This window comes from Mycena indigotica (assembly GCF_014461135.1).
Source record: "Mycena indigotica strain 171206Taipei chromosome Unknown Mind.scaff0010, whole genome shotgun sequence".
Lineage (NCBI taxonomy): Eukaryota > Fungi > Basidiomycota > Agaricomycetes > Agaricales > Mycenaceae > Mycena > Mycena indigotica.
Window position 1 is genome coordinate 2,890,233 of NW_023503009.1, and position 11,796 is coordinate 2,902,028.

General features: G+C 49.3%; 2 protein-coding genes across 2 annotated transcripts; one reads left to right on the top strand and one right to left on the bottom strand.

Moving 5' to 3' along the window:
• Window positions 1-4,747: 4,747 nt before the first annotated feature.
• On the bottom strand, window positions 4,748-5,245 carry MIND_01140600 (Mitochondrial import receptor subunit TOM22; the record flags this gene model as incomplete). Its single annotated transcript, XM_037367944.1, has 2 exons — window positions 4,871-5,245; window positions 4,748-4,816 (listed from the first exon to the last, which is right to left on the bottom strand). The coding sequence occupies exons 1-2, from the start codon at window positions 5,231-5,233 to the stop codon at window positions 4,748-4,750; spliced, it is 432 nt and encodes a 143-aa protein (XP_037215776.1). The 5' UTR covers window positions 5,234-5,245.
• A 497-nt stretch (window positions 5,246-5,742) lies between these two features.
• MIND_01140700 (uncharacterized protein) lies at window positions 5,743-8,482 on the top strand (the record flags this gene model as incomplete). The annotated part of the gene is made up of 15 exons (XM_037367945.1): window positions 5,743-5,951; window positions 6,000-6,236; window positions 6,282-6,350; window positions 6,404-6,747; window positions 6,800-6,820; window positions 6,869-6,921; window positions 6,973-7,007; window positions 7,060-7,252; window positions 7,306-7,311; window positions 7,361-7,561; window positions 7,614-7,683; window positions 7,735-7,820; window positions 7,864-7,920; window positions 7,975-8,004; window positions 8,054-8,482. The coding sequence occupies 15 exons, from the start codon at window positions 5,743-5,745 to the stop codon at window positions 8,480-8,482; spliced, it is 2,040 nt and encodes a 679-aa protein (XP_037215777.1).
• Between the last annotated feature and the right edge of the window lie 3,314 nt (window positions 8,483-11,796).

Genomic DNA, 11,796 nt, shown 5'->3' on the forward strand with positions numbered 1-11,796 from the left:
AGTACCAGTAAGCGACATTTCTAGTGCAACTAGTTCCTGGAGGGTTGGTGGGATTGGATAGTAAGGAGTACCAAAGAGTCGATGAAGTTCAGGAGAGTAATTTTCGGCGTAATCGTCGAAATCTGGATTTTCGTGGTCTCCTACAGCGTAAAGCTCAGCAGAGTTATATCCTCCACTGGTGTTCAAAGAGTTGTAGTAAGAGTGTTCTTCGTCGTAATCACCGGGGTACCAGTAAAGAATTGGTGTAGACGATGGATCCAGTTTAATCTGATACTTCAAAGGAAGTCAGATCGGTTGTAAACAATAGAGAGAGGTGGATAGTGCTCTGTGACCCTACAGTCAACAGAGTGCCAAGTACTAAAGGCCTAGCATAGTGTGCCCCAAATATGTAATGCCCCAGAAGAAGAGTAAAATCTATCTATCCAAGGGAACCCAGATGCCCCATGCACGCAGTTGTATTGCCCACATGGTCCAGTTCGTCCAAGAACTGTTTTAGGTGGCTTGTCCCAAGGACTACGTAATTATCTAAGTATAGTATATGCCGCCGAAGGGTGTTTATGATGACTACAATGGGCAATCATTCCCTTTTGACACATCTGCCACACGAGGACAGAGGTCCACCCTTTTCTGTTCAGGACAGCATCTCACAGCCTCGCAACTCCCTAAGGAGATGTCCCCAACAATCCCTTCTGTGCAGAGGTCTGATCGAGTTTGACATGCACTGACAGGGCCTGGTCGCTAGCCAGAATGATCGGTGTTGAACCGTCATATTGCTGTTATGAATTTACCCCACTGGGGAAGGACTGGCTATGCGCTTGAACCTGAAGTGAGAGCAGGGCCGGCAATGGCAATACTAGGTTAAGAAATGATAGGTAAAAAGAGAGGGCTTTGTGTAGGTAAAGGGGCAACACTAGCCTTGACACAAAGTGCCATGCCATGTCCAATAAAGGACAGTACAATAGAGGCAGCACCGATCCGAGCAAGAAGGACTTGCCTTATGCAGGGAGAAGGGGCGGGGCCCATAACCTGACAAGACGATATCAGAACTGTGTGAATAACAACAGGACTGGATTGAGTATATACCTGACAAGATGATATCTACATAGAGTCATAAGCATATGTAAGATAGAGGAAAGCATGTAAGTAACTCACCAGAACTGTGTGAATAACAACAGGACTGGAGAGACGACGAGCTAGACTACTCAGTATATATACTCAGGCTAGCTATGCTGACTACACTATGTTGACTACGATTTATAAGTACGATGAGTAAGTAAAGGTAGAGGATGACTGAGCGAGTATTCAGTCCTTACCAAGCGCATTGGTTATTACCAAGCGGTCATGTGCAAGTATGGTAAGCGGATATGACTTCAACTTCAACAACTACTGTGGTTGTTGGCGCCCCAGCTTGTGTGATGTCCAATACCTGTAAGTCAAGGTCAGATGCGATGTCCGAGCGTAATGTAACCGTGAAGTCTTCTCGTCGTTTATAATAGGCCATTACTCGTGGTTGTGGTGAGTCTGCTGGTATGTTATCCTTTGGTAGTAGTGGAACCCATGCACCGTGGCCTGGCGGTCCTAGTATCGGCTCCCCGTTTTCTGTTCCGATTCTGCCCCAGCTTGGCTCCTGGAGGAAGAGGATGTCGAAGTCGTTGATTGGGTTGTTGAGTAGCGCTACAATCGTGTCTCCCTTCTTGTTAGTATTCATTTGTCCACATCTAATCGGTCTCGAGAAACGTGTTGGGGTCGTGTCTGTCATACTGTACCAAACTTATCTTGGGCTTCTCTTAATGCTGCCGCAATCTGCGCCGGGTGCGCTCTAAGGCCAAGGGCACCTGCTGCCGCCGTCAGGTCTGGGTTTGCTGGGGGGTTTGCTCTTGGGGCCGTCGTTCGGCCTGGCTCAGTCACTTCGCCTGTCCTGTTCGCTCGCCTTCTTTCGGTTTACCGTTTCCCACTCGCCGCTCGCTTTTGCTGTTGTCAGGTTTCTCTCATTGGTTCTGGCTGTTCCGTATTGTTCGATCCTCTCTGGGCAGCGTCGCGAGTCTGCTGCGTGGTTTGTGTCGATATGTTTACCCCGGCAGTTTAGGCACTGGAGGTTGTGCGTGCACGGTGGTGTTGGTCCTAAATTAGTACCGTCGTCTAGGTCCATGCCATTGTTTTCCGCCTCCGTTTTGCATGGCGCGCACGTTTTTCGGTGGTCCGCTTCTGTGTGGTTTTTCCCGCAAAGGCGGCAAGCCTGTTCCCCTTCGCATATTGACGTGTTGTGTCCAAATTGAATTTAACACAACATCTGACGTCGGAACAGAGACTTGGCCAGAGCGGAATGGTCCAAAAGACCTTCGTGTTGAGACCTTCGACATAGCAAGTCAACATATGAAGAACCTAAGTGCCTGTCTTTTCGTGGTCTGATTTCTCCCGGATGCGCGAAAAACAATGTGCCATATTACTCCAGCAAGATGTTAATAGCCTATTTCCCTTTCGCGGACGATCTAAAAAGCATAAGTGCATCTAGAATTCAAAGTAAAGTGTGGAACTCACCCTTCATGTGCATTCCTCATGATGGTGAGCTTTCCTCCAGATGCTGTTGGGAACACTCACCGGCCGGCGCTTACCAAGCCCGGAGCTCCGGTGTTCCCCGAGTTTCTCTCTGATTCTACTTACTCATTATTCTTCATCCTTGTAGAATTATCTAGAACAAACAGCAATAGTATATAAAGACATGTAATAGCTACAAATATTCATACTCTTCTTCTCCCCATCTGCTCCTCTGCGCCCTCTTCTCTCCACCTCCATCCTCAACAGATGCAGCCGCGACCATTTGATTTTCAATCGATTTGTTGATTTTTAGCGGTGAGGGACTGCATGGTTTGAATGTCGTCAGAGTCAAGACCTTAGAGCATTACCTTTTGGACAGCCGCTTGTTTGACTAGCGCAGTTTTCTGTACTGAGTCTAAAGTTTGGGAAGCAAACGAGGGTGACGCAGCAAACCTTCGGCGCAATGAATCACTTGCCCTTCTTCGTAGCGGTAGCAGCCTTGTGCGCGTGGCGAGCATTGGTCTGTTTTGCTTGAAGACCCTTCGTCTTGCCTTGTGCCATGAGTTGGAAGGCTTGAAGAAGTTGTAAAGATTGCCGTCACATTTGTCACACTTTCTCTTCAGCAGCGACCATCGGGAAAGGTCGGAATGCTGTAGTAGGATTGATGTGGCAGCACGTGACCTATCGATACGTTATCCCGAGCCACCACCTCCGTCCGCCCGACCCACTCCAATGCTCAATTTTCACTAGCTCATACGTTTATGCCTCGTAGCGAGCATACCACGACCTTCAAACTCTTCCTTCCACCAATAAGCCCATCGTTTCTTATGCCTCCCCGGGCTACAGCGCGGTGTCTGGCCACACCGTAACGATATTCGGCTGTACTGGCTTCCTTGGACGATATCTGGCCTCGAAAATCGGTGGGTTACCAGCTCACTCATGGTTGACCACCCATCCTCAACTACTTGGTCAGCTAAAATGGGAACACAAGTCATCATCCCGTACCGAGACGAAGATGAGGCACGCATATTCAAACCTATGGGTGATCTTGGTCAGATAGTCCGCATGGTACGCGTCAACTCTCGCACATTGTCTGCTTCCAACCAATAGCATCAGGAATGGGACATTAGAAATGAGGAACAGATAGCGGAGTGCCTCAGACATTCTGATATCGTTTTCAACCTTGCTGGCCGTGACTTTGAGACCAAGTGCGTGGCTATATTATTACACTGATACGTGAACCTGAGAAAATACTGCTAGAAACTTTGATTTCGAGTCTGTCCATGTTTCTGGTGCTGAACGGATTGCTTCCGTTGCTGCAAGATCTGGGGTGTCGCGTTTCGTCCACGTCTCCCATCTCAATGCTTCCGCAACCTCCGAATCCAAATTCTATCAAACCAAGGCCCTTGGCGAAGAGCGCGTTAAAGCTGCATTCCCGAATGCCACGATTGTTAGACCTGGGAGTATGTTTGGCTATGAAGACAAGCTTTTGAATAGCCTTGCTAGTGCGTCATACAACTCAAACCCAAATCATTGTCTCATATCTCACAGTGTCTCCGTGGTGGTGGAAATTGAACTCCGGCAAGACACAAATCCGGCCAGTCCATGTATGATTATTTCCCTTGGGCCAACCCAACACCGTTTTGACTACTTGCAGGTCCTTGACGTTGCTCAAGCGCTCGCAAACCTGGTACCAGAGTCCAGTTTGAGCTCTCGGACTTTGTCTCTCCCCGGACCCTCAACACTCACATACGACTACCTGCTTGACCTTGTTTCTGCGGTCACACTGCGTTCTACCCACTCATACGTGCCAGCAATGCCACAAGGAGTTGCCACTGCAGTTGCCAAACTCTCACAGTCTGTGTGGTGGCCTCTGATGAGTCCAGAGTCCAGACGAAGTCACGAGAAGGTATCTGAATGACAGCGAAACCGTTGGGGACTGGGAGGAGCGGGAATTACGCCCAGTGAAACAGAGCCTCTTGCCCTCAAATACCTAAGACGCTACCGTAGTGCGGAGACATACACAGAACCCGTCGAATTCCCAGCTCGGCCTTCTCTTGTCAGTCCATAACCTGTATCCGACCTTGCCAACGGCTAATTTTTTTTTTTTTCACAAATAGACAACAGCATAGTGTAGTGGTGGCAATAAGGGCAATAAAACGTGTTTTATTTTTTCGTGAGCGGGGGGCAGATAAAAGTGGTGTCGAGTAGTTCAGAACCCTGGCGGTACAACAGCTTTGGGCTGGTTAGGATTTGGCGGGTACATTGAAGGGCCCAACATCTCAAAAAGTGTCAGCTTTGCAGGCAAAAAAAGCCGAAAAGACACCAAACGTACCTGCTGTTGACCTTGTTGTTGCTCTAAAAGCTCTCTTTCCTGTGCAACAATCTTGGCTTCGTCTTCCAGCACCAAGGCCAATGGGAGAGCAACGAGAAGGGCGGACGTGGTCAATATCCAAACAAGGTTGCCCGCGAATTTTCCACCACGTTTTATGAGGGATGCAGACTTGGAAACACGCTCCGATATGGCATGACGTGTTGTTAGCGGGACAATGTCGACAAGGGCAGCAATACGGTCAATGAAAGACTCGTCGTTGTCAATGTCGGACTCTACAGAGGAGAGGGAGGTCGTTGATGATGCCCGTGAGCCCGCTTCTGATCCATACGGACTGTTCTCCTCTACAATTTCGACTTTGACCATGGCTGAGAGTGAAGGAGTGGGTGACAAACGAAAATGTGCGTAGCGGTACCGAACGTGACAGATCGCATCCTGGAATTCAATCTTGTTCCCGCCCACCAACCAAATACTTTCTCCATATCACAACTTGTTTTCAGTGTTGCGTGTTCAACCGTTAGGAAGCAAGCAGCCATGCAGCAATACCACGAGTCGTCCGTATCGCAGCCAGGCAGGCCTACCCATTATCTCTCTCTCTTCTTGATTCGCTTCATTCAACGACTAGGTCTGAATCTTCCGAGTCATTCGATGCAAAGTCAAATACATGAGCTTGCAAAGACCCTTCCACCACCAAGGAAACAGAATACTGCCTGCGACGCTTGCCGATCTCGCAAAGTGAAATGCGTCAAGTTACCAACTGAGTCCAAGGTATGGGGTCACTCGAGCTTTATCAACGCGTCTCAATGTCATCCCACAGTGCCAAGTGGGCATTTATCTCTTTCCTTTGTCGCCACAAATGACCTACTTGACTAGCACTGTCTGTCGAAGAACTATCCCTGCACGTCCGTTCATCAGCATTACGATCTAGTATTTCCTCGTTGATCCACGAGCAGCCATTATGTACAACAGGCCACAAGCGAGAAGAAGAAGTCAACTACCCTCACTCGAAGGCCGAGGAATCTTTCTGCTGCCAGGTATGTCTTCGACTTGTCATTGTAGCCAACCCTGCTTATAACAAACCTAGGTATATTGCATCTTTCATTGTCGTCGTTCCGTCTTGACGATGGTCTAGCCCCCAGGGCCCGGTCCGTCCAAGATGTAACGACCTTCCCCATGCTGAGCAAACATCCACTCACCCTAAATGCAGCATCGCTCCGTCTGACGGCGTGTCTTCACCAACCAATCAGCTCTCCGTAGCACCTCACGCTCTTCCGCTGTTAGTCAAGTATGGATTCTACCCACCAATCACACTCAAAACGCCGACGCGAGAAGTCCTTGCCTATGTGTTTGCAGCCCCAGAGAATGCAAAGTTCGCCTTTTCCCTTTCTTTGTATCTTGTTCTCATTTTGCTTAGTCCTCCTGGATCGTTTTCGCAGTGGGGAGAACTGGCTCACAAACTTGACTCTGACGTCTTTCGCGCCGAGTGGGTTTGCCGTGCGAATCTCCGTGCTTCATGATTCCTCATTTTGCCTCCAGGTTCGCACTAGATCTTGTTGAAGTATTTTTCCAAATCGTCCACACACGCATCCCTCTTCTCAACCCCGAACAATTCCGCAGTCAACTACGGCTCCAACCGGGAGATAACAGTGTTTCAGAAGACACATTGCATCCTGCGTTGGTTGCCACCGTAATAGCATGGGGAACCAAATTTTCTGAGCACCCTTTGCTCGTTGCTGATCGTCAACGACCCGGCGGACAGAGTTTATTGGCCAAGACACTAATTGACCGTGCGCGAGACCTCGCAGAAGCGCTCAAGGTCCATCGTATTCCGTCACCAGATCACGTTGTCATTGGTCTTCTGCTTGAACCACTCCAAAGTCGTACGCTATCAATTATTAAAAGCGGTCTCCTTTTGACGTGCGTTCTTCCAAGAAAACCCGGATGATCCAAACAGTGGGTCGATAATTTGGTAGCCAATCGGCTGCTAACGCACATTGCCAGGATTCCACTGTTTCTGGGTCAGCGCAGCTACTCGACATCTTCTTGACCTGCAAGTAGGGCGATCTTTTCTCACCTTCCTTCATTCATTGAAGCCCAAACTTCAGGTAAATCACAAATCGGTGCTCACGACCATATCCGCGTGCGTGCCTGGTTCCTTATATGTGGTGCTTTAGCTTACTTCTTACTGGTAGGCCTGACGCGCGAGGGACCATGATATTTGCATTTTGGATGGCTTGCATCGCGGATGCATATGGCTCTGTCTATTATCGTCATAAACCCGTTCTTGACGATGATGATTACGATATTGATTTCTACACTGTGGATCCAACTCCTCCAGAAGTTGACTCACATACGCCTGCGCCGAACCCTAGGGAACAACTAGAGGTAATGGGTCTAAGCCAACATATTAACTCCAACTCAACTCTTCTCCCTTTTAGTTTCTAGTACGCATTAATCCAACTCTATTTTTTATCGGCTGACAGGAATGAATAGGGTTATTATCGCGCTGCCCATGCTCTCGCCCGCGTTGCCCGGTCAATGTCAAGACATTTATGGCGGCCATCAACAGACTCAGATGGCATTCCCTTCGATATTCTCTATGGATTGACATCCCAGCTGAGTTCATGGCGCGACGAATTTCTTACCCTTGTTGGAGTACCCAGCAACTTCGAGGGCGAATGGGACTTTGTGTCGGTCAGTCCGAGCTTCTCCGCTACGAGCTATCAAGTTGATCTCGCGTCTCTAGGCCGTCTCCTCTTGTGCCAGCGATGCGACTTATCACGTCATGTGGGTTGTGCTGTTCACTGCTCTCGATGGTACTCTCATCCAATTACTCCATGATTCGTTGTGCCTAACTAGATGTTTAGATTTCGGAGTCAAGGAAGTCAACGAGGTCATTCGGATGAACCAACCTATTAGCATGGTCCCGAACTATTCCCAAATAGACAAGTTGGTAAGTTGCTAGTCTCTCGGAGGCTAAAGTCCTCATCTTCTAGGTCATGCGAAAAGTGGCTGACGAGGCCTTACATGGCGCTCTTCGAATAGCTGGTTTGGTGAGACCTCTTATCGTTCAGCTTGTTTTTTTTGTTTGCTGAAGCTTTTTGTAGGCCGGTGTTTTGACATCAAATGGCTACCTTGTATGTTACCATCGAGTCTTCCGACCGTGTAGCTCACTCTCCTCGAAAGCGACTTGATCCAGCCGTCATGCTCGTCAGTGTTGTCCAATCTGGAAACCTTCTCGCTCGCCTTGGCCGTCCAGAAGTATCGAACTGTGTTGCTGGTCTTGAGCAATACAGCTATTCTTACGAAGAGGCAGGGGAGCAGGCGTCAGATATCAGAAAAATCTACAACCAGGTTCGCGCAGGAGAGCTAGAGTTGCAGCACATGGCCGGTGTTGCTCCTCGAATGTCTTATGATGGATCAGACCCTCAACAAGGGCAACAAATGATCATTGACGACCCGTCGTTGATGTCCAACGACGGCGACGGCGGGGACTGTGGTTATCCAGGGCCTGCCCACACATCTGTCCGACAGATGTGGGCAAGTCCTGGCAGGCTATCTCATAACTTTTTCTGGCTGTCGTCGTCTGCCAACGGCTGCCCTGCTGTGCCGTGAGCTGTCGGGGCTTGCCCTGGTCTGCCGGGCTTACTTATCGATAGTTTCCCTGTATTTGGTACAATCCAATCCATTTTTTGCTACTAAATACATCGAAAACGTACTCGTCGCTCACAGTCCTGCCCACACCGAGTCCCAGACTAGACCGCCGTCGCTTCCGACTCCTTCCACCACGCTTCTGTGCGATTGCCCAGTGTCCGGAGCTGTTGTCGTACCTGAAAACAAATCAGTATATCATCCAGCTAGTAAAACAACAACGTACCTGCGCTGTCGACGAATCAAGCTTCGTTTACGCGTGCCTGTGAGCACCATTGATAACTTTGACGTCGTTCTTCTGCTCAGCCTGTTTCAATTGCCAGGCTGAATGCTTCCATTTGTTTAGGGTGCTGTGAGTAATGCAAAAAACATTACTCACACCGGTTTCGAAACCGGTTTCGAAACACCCCCCCGTTTCGAAACAGTTTCGAAACCGGCCGGCCGGGGGGGGTCCGCTGACAGTCGGCGGCTCGGGACAGCGCCGGGTATCACAATCCCGAGGCACACTATGCGCCAAGCCCAACTGGAGCAGCAGTGGAGCCCCACTGCCGTGAACACCCATCTGCCCGGCCTTCCGCCAGTAAGTGCAGGTGATATTGGGAGGGCATCAAGCCCTGACAGCCGGGCCCGGGCTTGCCGGAGAATCACGTGTCGGTTTCGAAACCGGGTCGGCCGGCCACGGCATTCAAAACTAACACGTGTTTCGAAACCGGTTTCAAAACCGTTTCCGAAACCACAGTTACTCACAGCACCCTACATTTGTTTTTGTGCATGATACCACCAGCGACCACTGCAGCAGAAGTCTTGTCGCCGTTTTGCTTGCTCTCACTGTGCGCATGAAAGGCTTGGTGTTGCGAGTCGTTCAAGTTGCCCGTTCCACTGATAAAACCTTAGCGACATGACCCAAGCAATAAAACAAATGACAAACGGGCAATGTCAGTCATATCATACACCAGGCAAGCGTTTGGTGGTTGGTCATTGACCCTGGTGGAGGAACAATGACCAGCACCAGCACTGTATCGACAATCACCAAGCTTGCATCAAGTGTTGCTAATGATCATTCCTTTAACTTGCACTTCACAATCACCAAAGTCCATCATCATATTTTAAAGCCAAGCACTAGGTGCGTCATCATTTATCATTGAAAATTTGTCTCATCATTACTATTTTTTAGTTTTGTCCAGGACGGACCGTCATAGACCGTCATACCAGCAGGCTGATCTTCTTCCCTCCATCGCTAGCTTATCTAATCGGTTCTTGACATGTACTGGACTGTTTAGTAGCTTAGGTGGAACTGCGTAAAGCAGTACTAGTCCAAATGCAACTCACCTTGTTCAATGCATTCCCAGATTTCAGAGTACCTATCAACAACGGATTACCGCATGAACTTGCACGAGAGATTTGATTTCTTACTGCGATGCCAACGATGATTGTCTCGATTTCCAGTGGAATCTGAGTCACATGATCCCTCAAAAATGCGCGCTGCTCATCCTCAGACCAATGTTTTATGCCAAGCACCTTCTCCATATCCGTGACCCCGGCTACATGCATCTGCTCGGTAAGATGCGTCATCACAGGCGTGCAGCCCGCGAGAAAGGCTTCAATACTGCCAGTCTGAGGTGCGATCGAATCGTCGCTCGTATGATCCGCCAATGCATTTCTACGCTGCCAAAATAAGGGAGATGGCATAGACCGAGAGGAGCTCGCATAGCTATTAGCACCCAAGTATGACGGTTCCAGAATCCCAGTCGTTTGCGTTGTCGTCGAAGCATTAGACGAGTTGCCAGGCTTCCCCTTCCCTTTCTTCCGAGTCCCTGCACCCCTTCTACCACCTGACAACGACGACACTTTTGTTGTAACAATCGACTCCGAACTTTCTCTTGCTCTTGGTGGGAGTTCTTCGCTCTCACTTTTATCACGCTCAACCTGCATGCCACGGTTGCTATCAGAAGCTGTAATGAGTGCTTTCTTGGCCTAATCGACGTTCAACCAATGATAAGGCATAGAATAAACAACCAACTCCTTTGATGGAATTCGAGAGTTTGCCCGACTTGCCCAAGTAATCTATGGCGTATATTTGGAGGCCCTGGACCCGCTCTGCATGGTTGGGATGCACAAGGCTGTCAAACAATGGAGGGTACCAAGACGTCACCTGCGAAGAAATTCTAACGATGAGAAACGAAAAGAGGACTGCATACCGTATGAACAAAAACCGTCATTGCTGATTGTTGTTGAAAAAGAGGCAGGGAGAAGTCGAAGCACTGGTCGGCGGCTTGACGGAATTCTTTCTGTACGGATTGTCAGACAGGTCACAGTCGAGGGACTTACAGGGGCACGCACTTTGTAGAAGGTAAATAACGCTGGGTCATTTGCAAGTCCAAGAGCCTCAGCAAACGCTGCTCCACCCTTGAATATGACTCAGTAGAATGTTAGTGTCGATGTCAAGGACAACGAACAGAAACTGATTTTCTTGGTTCACGGGAGCCTAGGCCCATTAAACCAGCTCAAACGGTTCAAATCAGGTATCCACTCACGACGACGGTCTGGAGGCATGATGGTCAAGGAAGATGGGTGGTCTGGTGAGACCGTCGGGATTGGCAGTGAGCACATGACATCACACTCCGTCACACTCAGAGATTTTTCTTCCTTCGCCCCCATCTCTGCTCTCCCATTCCTGGCCCCAGCGCCATCGCCTTCGTCACCTACTAGTTTCTTTTGTCCCGCCCACCATCCCCAGCTTACTACCCTTTTTGCGTGCTTGTGTTAGTTAGGATTAGTTAGTCTTAGCTACATGGTCGGCTACCGAGGCCCTCCCTCTTGTAGGAGCACTGCGGGGCCCATAGTATAGCCCTCCCGCCAATTTACACAGATCTAGTATCCGCCCCATCTGGACAGCGAGCGAGGCCAATCCAGAACGATGTACCCACAATGGCACTATAGTTTCTCTTTTATAATGCGACTGCGGGATATTCAGATGAGCAACTGAATCATACGACTTAGCGCGCTGGGACGGCGGACGGCAATCGCACTTGGATCGGAGTTTCCTCTTCATCTCCCTCTCCCTCAAGATCCGAAGCTCCATATACGGTAAGCGAGACGGTTGAGGTTCGATTTCGATTTGACAGATCGAAGATGCCAAGATCGGAAAGATGTCCGATATCGGACTATAGGCCGATCGAGATCACTTAAGTGCTACAGACACCATCCATGGACGCATCATAGCAGTGATATCGCACAGTTGTTATCGTAGCTTTACAGGTAGTAATTTGAGGGACAGA